The sequence below is a fragment of the Pezoporus wallicus genome, unplaced genomic scaffold (genome assembly GCF_028554395.1).
Source record: "Pezoporus wallicus isolate ANWC-B61680 ecotype Strahan unplaced genomic scaffold, APGP_CSIRO_Pwel_v1 contig_6464, whole genome shotgun sequence".
Taxonomy (NCBI): domain Eukaryota; kingdom Metazoa; phylum Chordata; class Aves; order Psittaciformes; family Psittacidae; genus Pezoporus; species Pezoporus wallicus.
In genome coordinates this window covers 2,558,388-2,577,626 of record NW_026642130.1, presented here as the reverse complement: position 1 = coordinate 2,577,626, position 19,239 = coordinate 2,558,388, and the positions used below count along the sequence as shown (strand labels likewise).

The window sequence follows — 19,239 nt, the reverse complement described above, 5'->3', positions numbered from 1 at the left end:
GGTCCTGGCACAGGGATTTTACCCATAGCCCCTGCAGTCTGGGTGCTCACCCAACCCTCAGCAGGCAGATAAACAGGACATTTAATTTACAGCATCAATAGGCCCACAGAGAGTAGGGGGAATAAAGGAGTTGAGAACTATAATACTAAGGTGCAGTGTGCTAAATAAAGCACATCTCTGCCATCCATCTCTTCCATTCACATCTCTGCGCATGGCCAAGTCCTGGTGGCACAACAGATGAGCTGGGCAAAGGGTGATGCACAAGGACAGGCACACTGTATAGGGTCACACAACCCAAACAAGGGCTGGGGCAGAACTGTGGCTCCTCACTTCCATGCAGCAGGGATGAAACCAGGTAAACTATTAAGGGCACATGGTTTGAGAGGAGGCAACAGGAAACATAGAATCATAGCATAGTTAGGGTTGGAAAGGACCTTAAGATCATCAAGTTCCAACCCCCTTGCCGTGGGCAGGGACACCTCACACTAAACCATGCCACCCAAGGTTCTGTCCAACCTGGCCTTGAACACCACCAGGGATGGAGAATTCACAGCCTCCCTGGGCAACCCCTTCCAGTGCCTCACCACCCTCACAGGAAAGAATTTCTTCCTTATACCAAATCTAAACTTCCCCTGTTTAAGTTTTAACCTGTTACCCCTTGTCCTGTCACTACAGTCTCTAATGAAGAGTCCCTCCCAGCATCCCTATAGGCCCCCTTCAGATACTGGAAGGCTGCTATGAGGTCTCCACACAGCCTTCTCTTCTCCAGCCTGAACATACTAGAACAAGCACTTAGCTTGCCAATATTGGATTCCCCAAATCATTATTTTTATTATGTGCGATTTTTAATCTCAAAAGGAGCATGATGTCCCTCAAGAGAGGTTGCACACTCACTATTTCCCAGTGGGAGTTGAAACTTATCACAGAATCATAGAATGATTACAACCCCCCTCCCGCGGCAGGGACAGCTGCCACTAGACCAGGTTGTCCTGACTTCTTAGAAAAAACCTGCAAAATAGGTGAGAGCATAAAGGGACTGTTTACATGGGCCTGTAGGGACAGGACAAGGGGGCTTTAAACAGACAGAGGGGAGACTGAGATGAGCTATAAGGAAGAAGTTCTTCCCTGTAAGGGTGCTGAGGCGCTGGCACAGGGTGCCCAGAGAAGCTGTGGCTGCCCCATCCCTGGCAGTGTTCAAGGCCAGGGTGGATGGGGCTTGGAGCAACCTGGTCTGGTAGAAGGTGTCCCTGCCCATGGCAGGGGGTTGGAGCTGGATGAGCTTTAAGGCCCCTTCCAACATAAACCGGTCTGTAATTCTATATACTGAGCTGGCTACCGGCTCACAGGAAACGTTCAGGGCTACAATCCTACCCCATAGCATGGCAAAATAAACCAGATTTCCCTGCCCTAGAGCTCCTTCTGGTGTCTTACCAGGGGAAATACAACGTTAGCAGAGCCCCAGCTGTAAGGACAGGGAAAACAGATGAGATGGCTCCAAAAACTATCAAATACCTTCACCACTCCCTGCTGTGACCTGTGAGAGGAACAGCCTCCGAAAGACAGAGAAAGGTGAGGAGAGAGGAAGGAGATTACAGTGTCCTCCCTCCTACAGCAAGGCAATGTCAGAGCTGCAGCTATTACCAGGGAGCTTCTTATAAGCACCCAGGCACCTTTCCAGAAGAAAAAGGTTGGTTCCTTTGCTCATGAATGAGTTCATAAGAAAACACCACCCACACCTTGGAGAAGGCACCTGGGTACATTCAGCACATTGCTCCTGCCCAGGGGCTCTGCAGCATGGAGCCCGCACAGTGGTGGCCATGCAGGAGCAGAGCCTGCTGGCTCAGCTTCCTGCCCAGTCCCACAAAGCTCAGACCAGAGCTGCATAATAAAACCACTGACCCAGAACAACTCTGACCTTGTGTGCTCAACTCACCTTCACCAGCCTTGGCAGTTTTATGAGCCATGCACTGGCTGTAGGCCTGAGGTCACTGTATTAGTTCAATGAGCTCTTTAGAAAGCTGTAAACAAGTAAAATCCCCTCCAAGCCTGAAAAATGTGATGTCACAGCTACGTTGGATGAAGGGAGGTCAGAGATCGGGCTTTTGTAATTCAGAGAAGACAAATAAAGGTTCCCCCCATGCCTTGTGCAAGATGCTACCAAGTCTTCCTTAGGCACCAGAACACGTAGCTGCAGTGGGAGAGGCAGGAGCTGCCCATGTCTATTACCCATCCACTTGAAGGGAACTTCTGCAAGTGCCTGGTCCAACAAGTCAAAGGCACTATGGTGGATGTGCCAACATGGCCCTTGAGCCCAAAGGGGCAGGCAGCTTGCTGAAGGCATTCCACAGCAGCCCAGGTCCCCGGAAGACTATAGTTACATCCCTAGAAGTGGGAACAATTTAAATCAAAGTAAGCAGCAAGTCATGGGACAAACCCTAGACACTTTAATTATTCAAATCAGTTATTTAAGTCATCCAGAAATAAAAGCACATGAACAGTGCAGATGCCCAGAGATGGGCAGTGACAACAGCAAACAGCCTGTGCAGTTTGGGGATCTCCTCCAAAGCTTGACCTCAAACTCACCAGGATAAGAAAATAAAAGAAGCAATAAAAAGGCAATTGAAAGATAACCCCATACCTTCAGCAGCTCTGGCCCCATAAGCAGCCAACACTGGTCTGTGTGTTCAGCTTTTCCTAAAACCCACCCCAGCCATGGGAACCTGTTGGTTTCTAGGAACAGCCTTTTCTCAAGCAGCAGTCACCTATGTGTTCCCAGAGAGCAAGACAGTTCAAATCCCCCAAGGGGAAGGGAAAGTTTTTCGTATTCAGTAGTTTGTGGTTACATTCCACAGGATGAAGATTTGCAGCAGCTCAGCCATAAGGACATACAGGAGATGCAGGACCCAGGTCCCATAGCTTTGGCCTTTCTTTACTACAGGTTTCCATTGGTGGTGGTCATAGGGGCACAATCCCAGGCTGGAAGCCAAAGCCATCTACCAGGAATATGGCCCATGGGCAGCTCTGAGCATTCCAGGTCCTTCCCACCCACTTGGAGCCAAAACTCTCAGTAGGGCTGTGAAACAGCAGGTCAGATTATACTTGACCCCTCCAATGCCAGAAATCACCCTCCACAAGATGGATAGAGCGGGGGAAGAGGCTGGTCACAGCCAACGGGGCAGGCATCAGGCATCTCTGCTTGTGAGACAAGCATGTCTGGGCTATACAGCTGGGGAAAAAAGAGTAAAAAAAAAGGGAAAAATAAAAGCTTCACTACTAATAGCGGAGCTCTCATACTGCTTCTTACCACCACTGGTACTCAATGTTGGATTCCTAAATCCATTTTTTTATTCAAAGGCTGGAACTATTACCACCAAAGATAAACACAATACATTAAAAACACTGATACTTTGCACCTAAGTTTTTCCTCTTGGTTCCTTGCAGAAACAAACCTCTTCCCAAATAAGCCGATCTGAAGACAGCAACAGTAAGAGAGCTTCCAGAGCTCCTGGCTTCTTTTGGCGCCAGCAATGATGGAGTACTGTAAAGTGCACAGACTTGAGCTCCCCAAAGTTCAGCTCAGCCAGAGGAAGCATTCAGGAGTTAAAGGCAAGCACAAAGAGTCTCCAGACTGACAGTCCACAAGAATTTGGGTTCTTCCACCCAGATGCTCAGATTAAGAAGATAATGTCATCAGACACCATGATCTGGTTGTCATCTTGCATGTGGGCCAATGCCACCTTCACCTCATCCTGCGAGAAGGGCTCAGGGTTGTCACGGTTGATGGACTCCATCATGCTCTTCAGACCCACGGACTGAGCATGGGAAGCCTTGAAAACCTCCAGGAGACGAGCCTTGAATGCCTTCAACCTGGTCAGGGAAGGCAGAGAGTAATAACCCTTCAAGACACACTCACACAAGTCCTTCCCCTTCATTCCCTCAGGGATGCCTCAGCCCTTCCTGATTCCGGAAGCAGCACCCAGCAGGAAAGCCAAGAACAGAGCCAGAAGCACCCAGAACAGATGCATCCCCATCACTGGGCAACAGCTTGGACCCACCAGGTGGGGTGGAACATGCAGAGACAGGTACCTCCTCCAACCCCTACTCACCTCGGCTCAGCCAGCTCCGGCTTCTTGGCTTCGCCAGCGGCTGAGGCTTCGGGTGTCTTTGGAGTGTGTGCCTGAACTGGAGTAGAAGGAAGAGTTACCTTCAACCTGCCTGGAGTCCAAGCACCCAGAGAGCAAAAGCACTTGGCCTTGGGGTGGGCAATGCTGAACTCCCTCCCAACATTGCTCCTTCTGCAGCAGTTTGGAAGTGGACATCAAATTAACCAGCAATACCAACTCCCCTGTCTCACATGGCCATGGATGGTTTGAAACACATCTTCATCTGTGGAGCTGGACGGTGTCGCACCACGGACCATGAATGGCCCCAGGATGTGCAGACCAGCAGGGTAGAAGTCAGCAGCACCCTCAAGACCCAGGTGCCACTTGAGAAACCCCAAGGACTCACCTTCTGGCATCTCCTCCTCAGCGTCACTGAAATCGTATGGGTCATAGGAGTCCCCCTCGTCCCCTGTGCGTGCCTTCTTTCTCCTGGGTAGGGGAAGAAGATGTCTCCCCTGCACTGGTACTGGGGATCACCCCAACCCAGATGCAGGCCTGGCACTTGGCCTTGCTGAACTTCATGAGATTTCCATAGGTATTAAATAGTACTGGTCCCAGCACAGACCCCTGAGGGACATCATTCATTCCTGATGTCCACTGACTGCAACCCATTGGACATGGCTATCCAGCCAGTTCCTTATAAATACGGATGCCCCTCTGTTACAAACTGGGGTTGATCCACTAGACAGTGGAGTACTTCCCCGAGGCCAGCACTGCCTGCTGCAACTTCAGAAGAGGCTGGCGCCCCTTACATGACACCCCTTCCCTTGCTCTGGCTCCTACCTCCTTGTCCTGCGCTCCTCCTTGGGCTGTGACTCCTCATCCTCCTTCTCAGTCTCAGAGTCGTCCTCTGCCTGCTTTTTGCGCTTCTTCTCCTTCTCCAGCACCTGTGTGGCACAGACAGGATGGACTCAGCCCCCTTTTCCACTCAAGCTGCTTGTAGTGGACCAACCCCTAAGATCACACTATGGTGGCCTCATGCCAGACTATCACCAGGAAAGGACCTCATCAGCAGCCCACCAAACCCACTCTTTACAGTGACAATTTCAGGACCCCAAAGAGCCAAGGGACACCTTCCCCCCACCTTTTTGAAGTAGGCGAACTGCACCAGCTCCAAAGCTGCCTCAGCATCCTGCAGATCAACAGTCTTGTTCATCCTGGCCTTGGCATGGGCCGTGGAGAGGCGGATAAGGGTCTCCAGGGTACGAGCTGTGACAGGGGAGGTCTGGGGAGAGACAGAGAGAGGTGTCTCTTCAGGGCTGACCCCACCTCAGCATCCCACTTTACTGAGATGCATCACATCCAAGATGGAAAACACCTGTAATGAGAGAGGGAAGCCTGTGTCTCTGTTTCTCTCCTCTGGGTCTGAGCAGGAGCTGCTCTCAGGACTCACCATGGCGATGTCCGGGTTCATCTGGTCCTGGCTGCGCAGGCGGGAGTACTCCTCTGCTATATAGTTCGCTGACTCCTCGGTCAAGACAGGCTTAATCATCTTTGCTACGTGGATGTACTTCCTCATGAACTCCATGCTGACAATCTTCTCCCTGCAGGGAATGACCTCCGCAGTGAGGACAGGCAAAGGGTGTTTGCGGAAGTGGGCTTCCCACTGTTTACCCTTCACAGGCATCTAGGTGTGCAAGGAATTAGCTCCAGATGTTCCCCACCTGCGTGGCATGAGATCAAACCTAGAGCAGGGCTCCCTTGATATCCTGCCCGTGTACCTCACCATGGGCCATCTGAAGCATCTCTGGCACCAGCTACAAGCCACTGCCTGGATACCTAAGCCAAGCACATCAATTCACAGTGCCGGAAGCCACCAAAGCACTTTAGGGGATGCGGGATAAAGGACTCACTTGCGGCGGTGGGGCCCATGAAGGAGCTCATTGTATTTCTCGTACACTTGGAGCTCCTGTTCTTCCTCCTGCGCAAAGTCGGGGTCCTCTGTAGCCAGGATCTCCACAGCACTGCCTAAGGGCATGGCTGGAGAGGGGAAAGTCACAGAGAATGGGCTTTTATCCTCTGAAGCAGCTTCCAAGAGCCACCAAAAGCAGTGCTCAATAAACCAGGGATGTTGAACTGAGCTGCCACCAAGGGGTGACACCAAGGTGTCCTTCAGCAAGGAAGGACAGAACTGAGCAGCAAGGAGATTGCAGTTACACGCAACTCACCATCCCCGTCCTGCTCGTTGGGTTTGCGGTAGCGGTGCATCCGCAAGACATGGTCCGAGATCTCCCTGTCCTGCTCAGAGTCCATCTGGTCTAGCACAATGAAGAGTAGGTCAAAGCGGGAGAGCAAGGAGTCCTGCAGGCCGATGTTCTCCATAGGTGTCTTGTACTGGTCATACTGCAATAGGACAGTATGAAGTGTTACAGGAGACCTTCATGGATCAGTCTTGACTGTCAGCAAGGCTGGGAGGAGCTCCTCAGACCAGGCCTTAAAGGATGGATGTCCAGGCAGTCGGACACCACACTAAACCCAGCCTGCTGCAGCAGTAAGACCTCTTTTCCCCATCCTTGAAGGAATGTATTTCTTGTGATCCCAGATCAGATACCAAGACTAGGGCTCATCACCAGGATGAGGGTCCACTTGGCTGCCCTGAGACACACAGGCAGAATTGAACTGGGGTGACAAACCTCACAAGCCACTCTCTCCTCCAGGAGAGCCGTGAGCTCAAACCAGAGATCAAACCAACCACATCTTCACTGCCTCCATGGATCCCAGTCCCAGCAAGGACCAAATCACTGGTCTTGGCTGAAACTTCTGGCTTTTACCAACTGTCTCCTCCACCAAGATGGCTCCCAGCATCTTTCCCCATGGAGGGGACCAGCAAACGCCAGCACTCACCCGCCCGTAGACAGGGTTGGCTGCCGCCAGGACACTGCAGCGGGAGTTGAGGCGGGCATGGATGCCAGCCTTGGTGATGGTGACGCGGCCCTGCTCCATCACCTCATGGATGGCTGTGCGGTCAATATCGGACATCTTGTCGAACTCATCAATGCATACCACCCCTCGGTCAGCCAGCACCATGGCCCCTGCTTCCAGGCGCCGTTCACCTGGGGTGGAGGAGGAGAATGAGAAGGTCATCACCATTCAGCAGCCCCACACATGTCCTGCCCTGCTGTCCCCTCCACCACAGCTCTAACCCTGTGACCAGCCCAAGTCTCAAAGAGCAGCAGCACCTTTCAGGTCTGCCTGTTTCCTACCCAACTTGACAGCAGGAGGAGAACACTTAGGATGAACAGTAAACACATGAGGAAGAAGATGATGATCCAGGCTGTTGCTAGCCCTCACAGGGGGTGCTCCAAGTAGGAGCAGAGAAGACCACCACTTAACAGAGGTAGAAAAAGTACCCCCAAACATGATGAACATTGCCACAAAGCTTCTGGATGGAGTAAGTCCTTTCGTAGCATTGCTACAGAACAGCCGCCATGGATCTCAGAGTCCTTCCCAGGTGTTAACAATCATCCCTCTGACAGCTCCCACCAGGAAACAGCCCATTCCTCACCGGTTTCTTGGTCTGTGGTGACAGCAGCAGTCAGGCCAACGCCAGAGGAGCCTCTGCCGGTGGTGGCGATGGCACGGGGCGCGGTGCAGAGCACGTACCGCAGCAGCTGAGACTTGGCAACAGAAGGGTCACCTGAAATGGAGACATTCATGTATAATAACCACACATTGCCCAGATACTGTGTCCAGCCTGGGGCTGGTGGGGAGGGAAGGGGGCAGAAGGCAGTTTGTTCAGTCTTCAGAAAACAAGGTGATCACATGATCTTCTTGCCTTCTCAATAACCCAGTGGCAGGAAACAGAAGATGGTGCTAGAGTTGAAAGGTGCATGGTGATAGGACCAGGGACACTGGGGACAATTTGGAACACAGGAAATCTCAATTGGATGGTAGAAGAAAAAGAGATCTCCTTGATGGTGGTCAAACACTGGGTCACACACTGGCCCACAGAAGACAGGGGATCCCATCCCTGGAGATGTTCAAAATCAACTGGGCGAGTCCCAAAGCAATCTGACCTACCAGTGACACCAGCTCTGCCCTGTGCATGTGAGACCTCCAGAGGTTCCATCTAACTTCAATTACTCTGTGAAACTCCCCCCCACCACCATCTGAGGGTGCCTCTGCCTCGCCCTTCCAGACCTATCAGCAAGATGTTGATGTCTCCTCGGATGCGGCTCCCGTTCTCCAGGACCTTCTCCACCCCTCCGAGCAGCATGCAGAGAAGGGCCTTCTTGATGTACTCATGCCCATGGATGCTGGGAGCCAGAGATTTCGCCAGTTGGTTAAAGATATCCTAAAGGTAAAAAAGGCAAAGCACGGCCCATCACATGGACTGTAGCAAATAAGAACAATGAGCAATACTCCACAAGTTCATTTCAGCACAAAAATGGTGCTTATTCCTAATCTTAGAACCATGTGGATGAAAATTACTTAGAAAGCAGAAGACCACTGGCCAGAGTCTTGTTTCAATAGGGCTCTGAAGCTCTAGACCATCCTGACTGTCACAGTCACCCAAACAAGCACTGGAAGCAGCAACCCCTGTGAAAGCAAGGCTCTCTCCTCTCCATGCTACAAAGCAAAGGTCTCAGCATAGGGCCAGGCTGGAGCAGACCTCCTTATCTCATTCCCGTTTGGGGTTTGAAGAGGAAAGAGGGAGGTGTTTCTTCAACAGAGGAAATTCCCTGGCAACAAGCTGACGGGGTCAGGACACGCACAACACGAACAGATCTCTGTCTCAACAGCTATGCACAGCAGTGCTGCCAGCAGGCAGCAAGGATACTGTTAACAGCACAGAAGCAACAACAAAACAAGTCCAGGACCTGATCAAACCCTAAGCAGAAATTACAAAGAAAGTGAGTGGAAAATCCAGCAACATTGCTAACAGGGTTGAAGAGTTACTTACAACCCAGTAAGGCATCTCCTTAGCCACATGCCAGGCCTTAAAGCTGCTCCTAACTGAAACCTCATGCTCCAATAGAAGCCTGCCTTCCAGATGTAAGGCTTAAATACCTTGGAGTGACTCTTGCTGAATCTCTTGATCTTGGCCACATCAGCAGCAGAGTAGAGAGGCCGGACGTCTTTGTTCATCTGCTTCAGGTGGCAGGCAATGAGGATAGTCCTGGAGAAGAGACACAGCCATGATCAGGTCCGCAAACACCACAGAGCCTATGGGTCACAGCAACAACACAGCAGAAACTTCCACAGGGTCATCATTTACTCTAGGAAGTCCTGGAGAAGGCTGGAAAGCTTCAAGAGCTGTAGCCCACTGCACCAGCCCATCAATGGAGCATCCAACCTCCTCTTTGTACAGCTGGAGCTCACAGCTACACTGATGCTAGGAAGCAAACCACTGCCAAGTGATTTAAGACAATGTCTGGCCCAGCTCTGTGATGGTCACCCACCTGTGCTAGATCTCAGCTTCCAGGGATGTGACCCACCTAGAAAGGGTGGGAGGGCTGAAGCCAAGACAGACGAAGACTCACCTGAAAGTCCCTGATGTGTAACCCCCTTTCTTTCCTGGCAGGCAGCGGTACGTCCCCACCACCTGGATGCGGTCTCCAGCCTTCACCTTGTCTACCAGGTCATCATCCAGAACAACATCCACTGAGCGTGGTAGCTGACCTGCTGGTGCCTTCTCAGGCATCTCCTGGATGGTGATAGTCTGATGGTCTTTGTAGACCGAGAGGCCAAACTCGGTCTCCAGGGGGTTATTCTCTTCATCCTAGAGGAGGAGGAATCCAGATAAAGAGACTAGGACCAGTTTTCAGGAACACATCCAACAGTGCAGACAAAGCTCAGGTCAACCTTCCTCCATTCCCAAATACATGTCAAATCCTCCACCCAAGGTGTATACACCCTCCAGGACAGCACAGGCATGCCCAGGCTGACCTGTGTCCCAAGAACAAGTCTGGCTGACAACCCCCCAAGAAGCCACACTACAGCAGAACCATGATCATAAGTAACACTGAACTAGGGGGTCTGGTGGCCTTGTGTGCAATGGAGTTTTTCTTCACCTGTTCCTAGTACCTATCTGGGACTTTCACGCATTTGACATTGCTGGCAGAGGGAGAAGAGATGCACAAGGATTTGAGCCCTGGGCTCAGAGCTGATGCATTCTCTCTCAGAGAAGCTGATGCTCTGCACAAGGCTACTTCACCTCACCTTCGTAGGGTAGACAGAACTGGATGGGAAAGCATCCAGGGAGGTCAAATCCGTGTATCGGCGCTCAATAGTCTTCTTGGTAGCTGGGCAATAATGGACACTCCGGACGATCTTTGGACGAACCAGAGAGCCTGAGGTTGGGAGAATGAGGAGTTAGGGGCAGGGATACCCCAGCCCTCTGTCAGCAGACAGTCCCCAACACTAAACTGCCAACCACGGCCAGCATCTGCTTGAGCACCACCCCAACACTCAAGACCTCCTGCCAAGCCCCCTGTTCCCTTCACTCAGGTTGCCAGGATGCACCCCAGCTCTTAGTGGTCTCCAGGCCCTCCACAGCGAACACCAAGACCCAGAACCCCCAAAGCCCCTGGGTCTCCCCTGGTCTCACATTTGGTCACGATGCCCTCCACACAGACAATGCAGCTAAGGAAACAGGCTGTCAGCGTCCGCGGCGACACGTGCTTGGAGCCGAAGCTGCCCTCCAGCCCAATGTAGAAGTCCTCGAACTGCTTGGCATAGGTGGCATCAACAGAGGCAACAAAATCCTTTAAGGCACGCTGGAAAGCGACCAGCTCCCCAAAGGCACTGTTCAAGAGCCTGGAAGAGGGAGGAAATGATGCAGACTGATCAGCCTGTTCTGCTGTCCTCCTTAACGCTTATCCCATGCCTCCATGTGCTCCAAAAGTTTAAAGGAGCATGAGGTGAAAAAACCCAAAGCCCATTATAGCTCTGTGTCAGATCTGCTGCCACCAACAGCCAGGAGCTGAACACAGCCAACCACATATGAAAAATCTCACATGTTCCCAAGCAGATTGGCAAGCCTGCTCCAAAATATCCCCAAGCATCCTAACAAAGGAGATGACTAATATCATACAATCAACCCCCAGTTACTGCAAAAAGATGAGTACCGAGTCATGGGTTTGCAAGCTTGGAAGGGAAGGGGGAAAAGAGCAGGTCCACCTTTTACATGAGACCTAGTGCACAGGGCAGCGTTTGGCCCTTCCTTGACACAAGCGACCTGCAAGACCAGGGCTCGATCTCTGAAAGTGTGCCTAGGGCAGGGTACTGAAGGGAAGCCCGGGGCCCCACACCAACCGGTTGGCCCTCTTCTCGTTCTTCCGCCGCAGGTCATTGATGTTGACAAGGAGGCGGTACTGGTTGTCGCTGATCATTTCCCGGACCTTGCTAGAGTAAATGCCTTGGTCTTCCTGCAAGAGGGGTGGCGAGAAAACACCCCAAAAAACAACACACTTTGCATCACCGCTCAGAGACATCCCCCAGGAGCCGATTCCTGCGGAGCGCGATTCGCCTTAGCCCCACGGAACAAACCGGGGGGAGCAGGGGGGCGGGGGGAAGGACCATAGGGACCAGATGCTCCCCAGCCCCGGGGAACAGCGGGGACTTCCAGCGCAGCCCCTCTCCCGGGCTCACCTCATCATCCAGGAAATCGAGGTAGTCGCGCTGCGCTTCCCGCAGCTCCGCGTCCTCCAGCACGCCCGCCGCCGCCATGCTGCCGACCGCTCCGGGACGCTGCGGGTGCCGCGGAGATCTGGCAGCTGCTGTGAGGGGGGAAACCGAGAGGAGCCGGGGGAAGCCGGACCGGCCCCAGCAGCGACCCCGATCCCGTTAACGTGACCCGATTCCCCCGGGCAACCGCCGCGCTCCCGGTTGGCGCCAAACACAGGACTCTTTCCCGCCACAGAGCTGGAGTTCCTCCTCCCTCCCGCCCAGCAGAGCTTCTCATTGGCCTTCGCAACCCAGAGTCACCCAATGGGGCAGCGATAGAGCTGGCGGGAGTGACGGGCAAGAGCTCCAGCCTATCAGTGCGCGGGGGGCGGGGTGAGGGGGAGGTAGGGGGGTGGATCCGAACTTCCGTGCGCTGGCGCTGGCAGGGGCCGGTATAGGGACCGGGACCGGGATCGGGATCGGGACCGGGATCGGGATCGGGATCGGGATCGGGATCGGGACCGGGATCGGGATCGGGATCGGGACCGGGACCGGGACCGGGACCGGGACCGGGATCGGGATCGGGATCGGAATCGGAGCTGTGGGCTCCGAGGGGCCGGGCCGGTTCCCAGCTCCGACCCTTGGAAGTCACCAGCCGGGTGAAAGTACCATTTCGTTAAAAAACAACAACAACGAATGTAAAAACATCCTTACCCCCCCCCCCCCCGCCTTTTTAATTTTCCTATTATATTTTCCTATTTACACTCTAGGTGCTTGTCGGGAAGTGCTTGGAATACTGTGTTCAGGTTTGGTCCCGCTGGAGAAAGAAGATATGGCCATGCCACATCTCCAGAGGGTCCAGAGAAGGGCCACAAACATGATCCAAGTACTGGGCAGCCATGTGAGGAAAGGCTGAGAGAGCTGGGCTTGTTCAGCCTGGAGAAGAGAAGGCTCAGGGGAGACCTTATCCCCATGTGCCGCTATTTAAAGGGTGACTACAAGGAAGATGGAGACTCCCTTTTTACCAGGAGCTACATGGAAAAGAAGAGGAGTGATGGGCACAAGTTAATTCTGGAGAGATTCCAACTGGAAAATTTTTCACAACGCGAACAATCAGCTGCTGGAATAATCTCCTCAGGGAAGTGGTGGACTGCCCAACATTGGACACTGTTAAGATTTGGCTGGACAGGGTACTGGGCCGTCCAGTTGAGGTCATGCTTTGCCTTGAGAAGTTGGACCAGGTGATCCTTGAGGTCCCTTCCAACCTGGGATTCTATGATTGATTCTATATTGCATTTGGGGAGCCCCTTTCTGTGTGTTTTCACCCCAAAGAATACAGGCTGGGTGTCACTTTTCTCTTTTATGTGATCCAGTGCAAGTCCAGGAATTTGGAGCTGAAGATACAAAAGCAGCAGGTCCTGTGGTGTTTGCAATAAAAAGGAGGATTTGGGATGTGTCTTCGGAGAGGTGTTGCAGGCCTAAATCAAAGGAAAGCAGAGACAGCAATGGTGTCTGGGAAACAGCTGCTCCCCCTTAAAAAGGATTTTGGTATTCCTTAAAAATCTTTCTCTAAACCTTGCTTAAAAATACAAAACACAAACAGCTAGAGAAAACTTTTGGTTTGCTCCTTTTGCTTGTTTGTTTTGGAGATTTTTTTAATCTCGCAGATTGTTCTCCTGGCACCAGAGATGACCCCTGCAGCCAGAACAGGCTCTGCACTCTCAGCAGCACCCATTCAAACTTCAGAAGTCCCTCAAATTCCACCCCCCCTTCCCCCCCCCCCCCCCCTTCCCCTGATTTTCTGTATATTTCCCATTTTCATTGCAGCTGGCATGAGTGGGGGCAGAACAAGGAGGAGTGAATGGAGAAAGGCTTTGGTATGCCCATGCCACACTCACCGGGGTTGTAGCAAGATATTTAACTGGGCACGCCAGCTGTGAGGGTATAAATCATAGAATGACAGGATGGTTTGGGTTGGAAAAGACCTTAAAGCTCATCCAGTTCAAGCCCCCTGCCATAGGCAAGGACAGCTTCCACTAGAGCAGGTTGCTCCAAGCCCCATCCGACCTGGCCTTGAGCACTGCCAGGGATGGGGCAGCCACAGCTTCTCTGGGCAACCTGTGCCAGGGCCTCACCACCCTCACAGGGAAGAACTTCTGCCTAAGATCTCATCCCAATCTCCCCTCTGTCAGGTTAAAGCCATTCCCCCTTGTCCTGTCCCTGCAGGCCCTTGTTAAAAGTCCCTCTCCTGCTTTTTTGTTGGCCCCTTTGGGTACTGGAAGGATAAACTGGCTGGAGGAATCAGTCTTTGTGAGTTCCAAAAGGAAATGTAATGTATCCTATATAAATTGTCAGAACCCACCATGAGACTTCACCTCTGAAACTTTTTTCCTCTCTCTGCAGTAGACAGACTATTAAATCTAGCAATGAACACACTCTACATGCTTTATGGCATTTAAAATATAGATGGAAAGAAAAATGGGTTTTGAAAAAATAAAATACGGATGCAATGTGACCTGTAAGTGCAGCTGGCAGTGCACAGAGTGATACCAGGGTGGGATTCAGGCACATAGATCTGACCTATATTTAGTCGGTCAGAATGAATCCCAACCCATAAAGACACTACAAATCGCTGCAGTGCTCCTCCTGACAAAGTCAGTGAGCTCTGTGTGAGGAGAGCTGGCAGGGACCCATTGCTCCTGACTGCAAGGTAACAAGAGTTAGGGATAAAAATAGCCGCCTGTTGTTATTCATGTCAGCACCCTATAGCAACTGCTGCTGTGCTGTGGCTCTTGTCTGAATAATTAATTGGATCAGGTCAGGACAGGGAGGACAGAGCTATGGAGAGCTGGGCTTGTTCAGCCTGGAGAAGAGAGGGCTCTGGGGAGACCTTAGAGGAGCTTCCAGTGCATAAAGAGGCTGACAAGAAAGCTGGAGAGGGGCTTTTGACAAGGGCCTGTAGGGACAGGACAAGGGGGAATGGCTTTAACCTGACAGAGGGGAGACTGAGATGAGGTCTTAGGCAGAAGTTCTTCCCTGTGAGGGTGCTGAGGCCCTGGCACAGGGTGCCCAGAGAAGCTGTGGCTGCGCCACCCCTGGCAGTGTTCAAGGCCAGGTTGGATGGGGCTTGGAGCAACCTGCTCTAGTGGAAGGTGTCCCTGCCCATGGCACGGGTGTTGGAACTGGATGAGCTCTAATGTCCCTTCCAACCCAAACCATTCCATGATTCTGTGACAGAGATGGAGAACATCAGGACAACAGTGACAAGGTGGATTCCTTCCCTTCCCTAGGAGGCTGCCCAGGATCTCCAGGCATTCACTTCCTGCCACATCCCAGTGCTTGGAAATTGCAGCACAGGCTCACAGCCATTTAGCACCTCCTATGCACTGGAAAAACACCAATGTGAATTAAGCACCTAAATACACAGTGGGCTACAGAGCCCACAGAGAAACAGGAGAATCACAGGCGAACACAGGAGTAATTTCCAGGGGTGAATTGTTCTGCAGATGCTGGCCATAACACCCCAGCTCCTCACAGGGTGCATTTTCTCCTCCCTTCCTCACATCCATGTGTGTCAGCATCTGTGTTTGTGCTTGGTATCTGAGATCCCTTTGTGGGTACCCTGTGATCCCTCCAAGGCTCTGTTTTGTTGTGCACTTTTCCCTTAAGTTCAACTAAAAGTCACTCTTCAAGCCACAGCTGAATTCTCAAGTTGCGATCCATCAGCTTTCCTGTATGCTGAGCACCCTCATCTCACCCACGGAGGGCAGAGGAGAGGCTTGTGGCTCATTTGCAGCTCCAAAAATTGGGGGAGAGTACCCCAAATTCCATGGAGGGTCACCTTATCATCCAGCAACTCATTGGAGTTGGGGTTTCCAATATATTTGTAGTAAGACAGAAAGATAATAACATGGAATGAGATGTTTTGAATGAAAAAAAAAGTCACTTTTTATAATTGACACAATGTAGAGACGCAAGACTTGACTATGGGATGTTTTTATTAGTTTTCCAAGGGATAAAAGAGTTTGTCCTTGCTGGTGTCTCCTGCAGCTGCAGTTGCAGGAACTGAACCCCAGCCAAGGAATACACTCTCGCAAGAGGAGAGTTGTCCTGACTCTCACCACTTCAGGACCACATGCGGAAGACATAGAATTTAATGCTGAAGGAACCTTCTTTAATCCTTTAATCTGACCTTTTCCCTAACATAGGCTGGAGCATTTCACCCGATCGCATCTGCACCCAGCATGGGCATTTCTGACATTGTTTTCTTCAAGTATTTGCTGTTCCCAGGCACTCTGGTAAATCTTTAAACTGATCTAGTTGTGGAGAATTAAAACACAGAAAGCAGCCATCAGTGTGCTTGAATGGAATTTCTTCACATAAATGCATGGGGAGCTGCTTTAATCTCACCAGGAGAGCACAGGGAACTGGGTAAGAAGTTCATACTCTGACCTTCAGCGTGTTGGGATGGATTGTGGCAACTTCCTTGCTTCCCAGAGCAGGAGCCCAGCACACATAGATCTGCCTTCCCTCCCAGATGCTGCTCACACGGCGATGGGAGCATGGATTCTTCCTGTGGTCCTGCTTCTGATGCACAGCTTCCCCAGATCCCACGGGTAATTCATTCTCTTCCCCTACTGCGGGGAAGAAAAACACAGCCATTAATTAAAACCACAACAAACCCACACAGGCCGTGCTCCCAGGCATAATGAAGAATGAATTCCCCGGCAAGCAAAACTGGAGGAGTGGCTCAATCAACAAAGCTCTGGAGAGCATGGCTGGGAGCGTGGCTCCACAATGGGGCAACCCGACGTTCCCAGGGAAGCCTGAAGGGCCCAGATATAGATCACCTGAGGTCTGGTGACGCTATTTCAGTCTGCTTATCTGCTCTTCTGAGCTCTGGTTGTTACTAAAGGCAGTGAGAGCTAGCTCCTTTTTTTAGTTCTTTTTCCCCTCTTTTTCTTCATCCCCAAGCCTGGAAATGACCCATCTGTATGCAGAGCATCAATGCTGCTGCATCAGGATCTGTAGGATCTGCTTTCAGCCACAGGGCAGGATTCACTGGGCACTTCAGAGAGTGATGTCCAGCTTTGGAAGATGGGAAGCTGCAGCAATTTGTGTAAGCCACATTAGCAATCATCATCTGACCGTCACGATGCCCCATGCAAACCACGAAGAGGCTGGAAAGTCCTAACCCCAAATTGCCACATACCCCTTGTGCAACATGGGGGGAAGCGGCAGAAGGTGGCAAATTTAGCTGCCTCAAGTGCTTCTCTGTGATTTCAAGAGCCAGACTTGGTAAGTGCTTTTAGGGATGTTTTTCTTCTGATTGTTAGTTAAAGAAAGCATATAAGCAGGATTCAACACAATTGCAAAGGATGAAAGTAACCCCGCACCATGAATGTCACCAGTGTGTGTCATTATGGAGGAAGACAAAAAACACCAGCCTGCATAAAAGTTAGGGATCACAAAAAACTTTCCCTCCTGAGCCCTGCTGGCTGGAGATACGCTCCAAAGCAAGGTTTGTATCCTTTCCAAAACTGACATTTTTAATGCTATCCTCAGTGTTATTCAGCTGCACAATCTTTGCTAGAACTTGCCAAACCATGAGCATCTATTCTTGTCCAACAGAAAGGAGTTCAATTGACACCAAAATTCTCATTTCACTCAATTATGATGACAACATGTCAATATTCTTTATTACAAGCAAATACAGGGAAAAGGTAACGCGTCCTACTGTCTGTATCCTGTTTGGTGTTTTGAATCTGGTGTTTGTGATACTGTGATATGTTTGAGGGCACAAAGCCTGCTTGAATTATATCAGATGACTGTAAAGTGGAGGGAGAGCCTAGCCTGGTACAACCTAGTCTTAACTGCCTGCTGGGGGTAACCTCCTGGGCAAACACAACCACACCTGGGTTTTGCCTTGAAGGAAACTGGGTGATACATTTCAGTGTGTAAAACGTCAAAGATAGTGAGTAACAGGCACTGCAAAGCAGGAGGATAGGTCTCAGATTGACTGTAGAGTACAGTTTGGAAGGTACAGGTCACCTAAGAACAGGTCATAGAGCCAGTGATCAGAAAGGTCTCACTGTACAGCATCCACCAAGTTTGGTGTGCAGAACAAACTCTCAGCACCCACCCAATAGAGCAGTCACCCCATACCCTTTGGCTTTCTCCAGTATGCCCTGGGGCATGCCATGATGATACATGTGGAAAAACCTTTCATAGGAGCAAAACAGAAGGGCAGGCAACCCAGCAATGTTGCAATGGGCATGTTGCAGCAGGGATGTCCCACCCCACCATCTGCTTCTACTTGGGTTGTATTTTTCTTTCCCACCCCATCTCCAGCCTTGCCATGCCCATCACCAGCACACAGCTTCTCTCATGTAAGTCATTTCTGCAATCTGAACAGTGATGGTAAAAGAGGTGGAAGAGGAAAAGCCATGCTCTGACCTCCATCTCACAGCCACTGAGCACCCCTGGAGATTTCACTGTATTACAGGATGGTTTGGGTTGGAAGGGACCATAAAGTTCATCCAGTTCCAACCCCTGCCATGGGCAGGGACAGCTTCCACTAGACCAGGCTGCTCGAAGCCCTGTCCAGCCTGGCCTTGAACACTGCCAGGGATGAGGCAGCCACAGCTTCTGTCTTATTTGAGCCAGAAAGTCGCATTCCTGGGCTGCCTGTCCTGCGATCCTCTCCCTGCAGAACAAGCAGTGCTTCTGTTTGCCTTGTAAACCCATCAAAAAATATAACCATTCTGACAGGCTGGAGAAGCAAAACCCACAAAAACAAGCTGACACGGAGACTGGAGAGGGGAAACAGGTACTCCATACTCATAAATTAACCCGCTCTTGGGAACCTAGTGACTTCACAGCTGAACCTGTTGCTGTGATTTTAGTATAGTTAGTCTAGGCTGCATAAACCTCTCACAGACATTTTCCAAACATAGCTTAAGGACCCACAGACCACTCCTGAAAAGGCATTTGGGTGTAAATGCCTCTTTTCTGAAATGCAGATTTTGGTGCTAGCAGTTAACTCAAGGCTGTACTGCCTTTATGCTGCAAATCTTGGGGAAACTCACTCTCTCTTCCATGCTTGTATGTCTGCAGCAGCCAAATCAGGAGGTTTGCCCCAACCAGGAGCCCAGGAACTGGGCAGTTGGCAGCAGCACTTTTATTTTCCCTCTCATTTCCCTAATTTTGACCTTTATTGGGTCGGCTTAGGGGTAGCATGAGAACAGCTCTCTGAACTAGGAATTGTCTTATCTGACAGCACTGTCCTAACAGTCCTGGCTGGAAACCACGAGCTCCAGCGATCACTGCCTGTCACAGCACAGAGCCCTCCCTGACCTCTGCTGCATTGTGAACTCCTTTGCTCAGAATCACAGTATGGTTGGGGTGGGAGGGGATCTCTGAAGGTCATCGGGTCCAACCCCTGCTCAAGCAGGGAAACCACTTAGGG

General features: G+C 51.2%; 1 protein-coding gene across 1 annotated transcript; it reads right to left on the bottom strand.

Annotated features, from left to right (window-relative positions):
• Positions 1 to 3,320: 3,320 nt before the first annotated feature.
• Positions 3,321 to 11,943, bottom strand: MCM3 (minichromosome maintenance complex component 3). Its single transcript, XM_057427486.1, has 17 exons — positions 11,757 to 11,943; positions 11,421 to 11,533; positions 10,714 to 10,922; positions 10,326 to 10,456; positions 9,647 to 9,885; positions 9,174 to 9,282; positions 8,304 to 8,457; positions 7,669 to 7,800; positions 7,008 to 7,216; positions 6,332 to 6,506; positions 6,017 to 6,143; positions 5,557 to 5,707; positions 5,248 to 5,388; positions 4,947 to 5,050; positions 4,510 to 4,592; positions 4,107 to 4,182; positions 3,321 to 3,867 (listed from the first exon to the last, which is right to left on the bottom strand). The coding sequence occupies exons 1-17, from the start codon at positions 11,832 to 11,834 to the stop codon at positions 3,669 to 3,671; spliced, it is 2,430 nt and encodes an 809-aa protein (XP_057283469.1). The 5' UTR covers positions 11,835 to 11,943; the 3' UTR covers positions 3,321 to 3,668.
• Between the last annotated feature and the right edge of the window lie 7,296 nt (positions 11,944 to 19,239).

Bases quoted from the DNA above. Each gene is read 5' to 3' on its own strand.
- MCM3 (XM_057427486.1), bottom strand. From the start codon at position 11,834: ATGGCGGCGGCGGGCGTGCTGGAGGACGCGGAGCTGCGGGAAGCGCAG. The intron at 6,507-7,007 runs GTGAGTGCTGGC...GTCCTATTGCAG, and splicing joins CCAACCCTGTCTACGGGCGG to TATGACCAGTACAAGACACC. The intron at 6,144-6,331 runs GTGAGTTGCGTG...TCCCCTCTCCAG, and splicing joins CAACGAGCAGGACGGGGATG to CCATGCCCTTAGGCAGTGCT.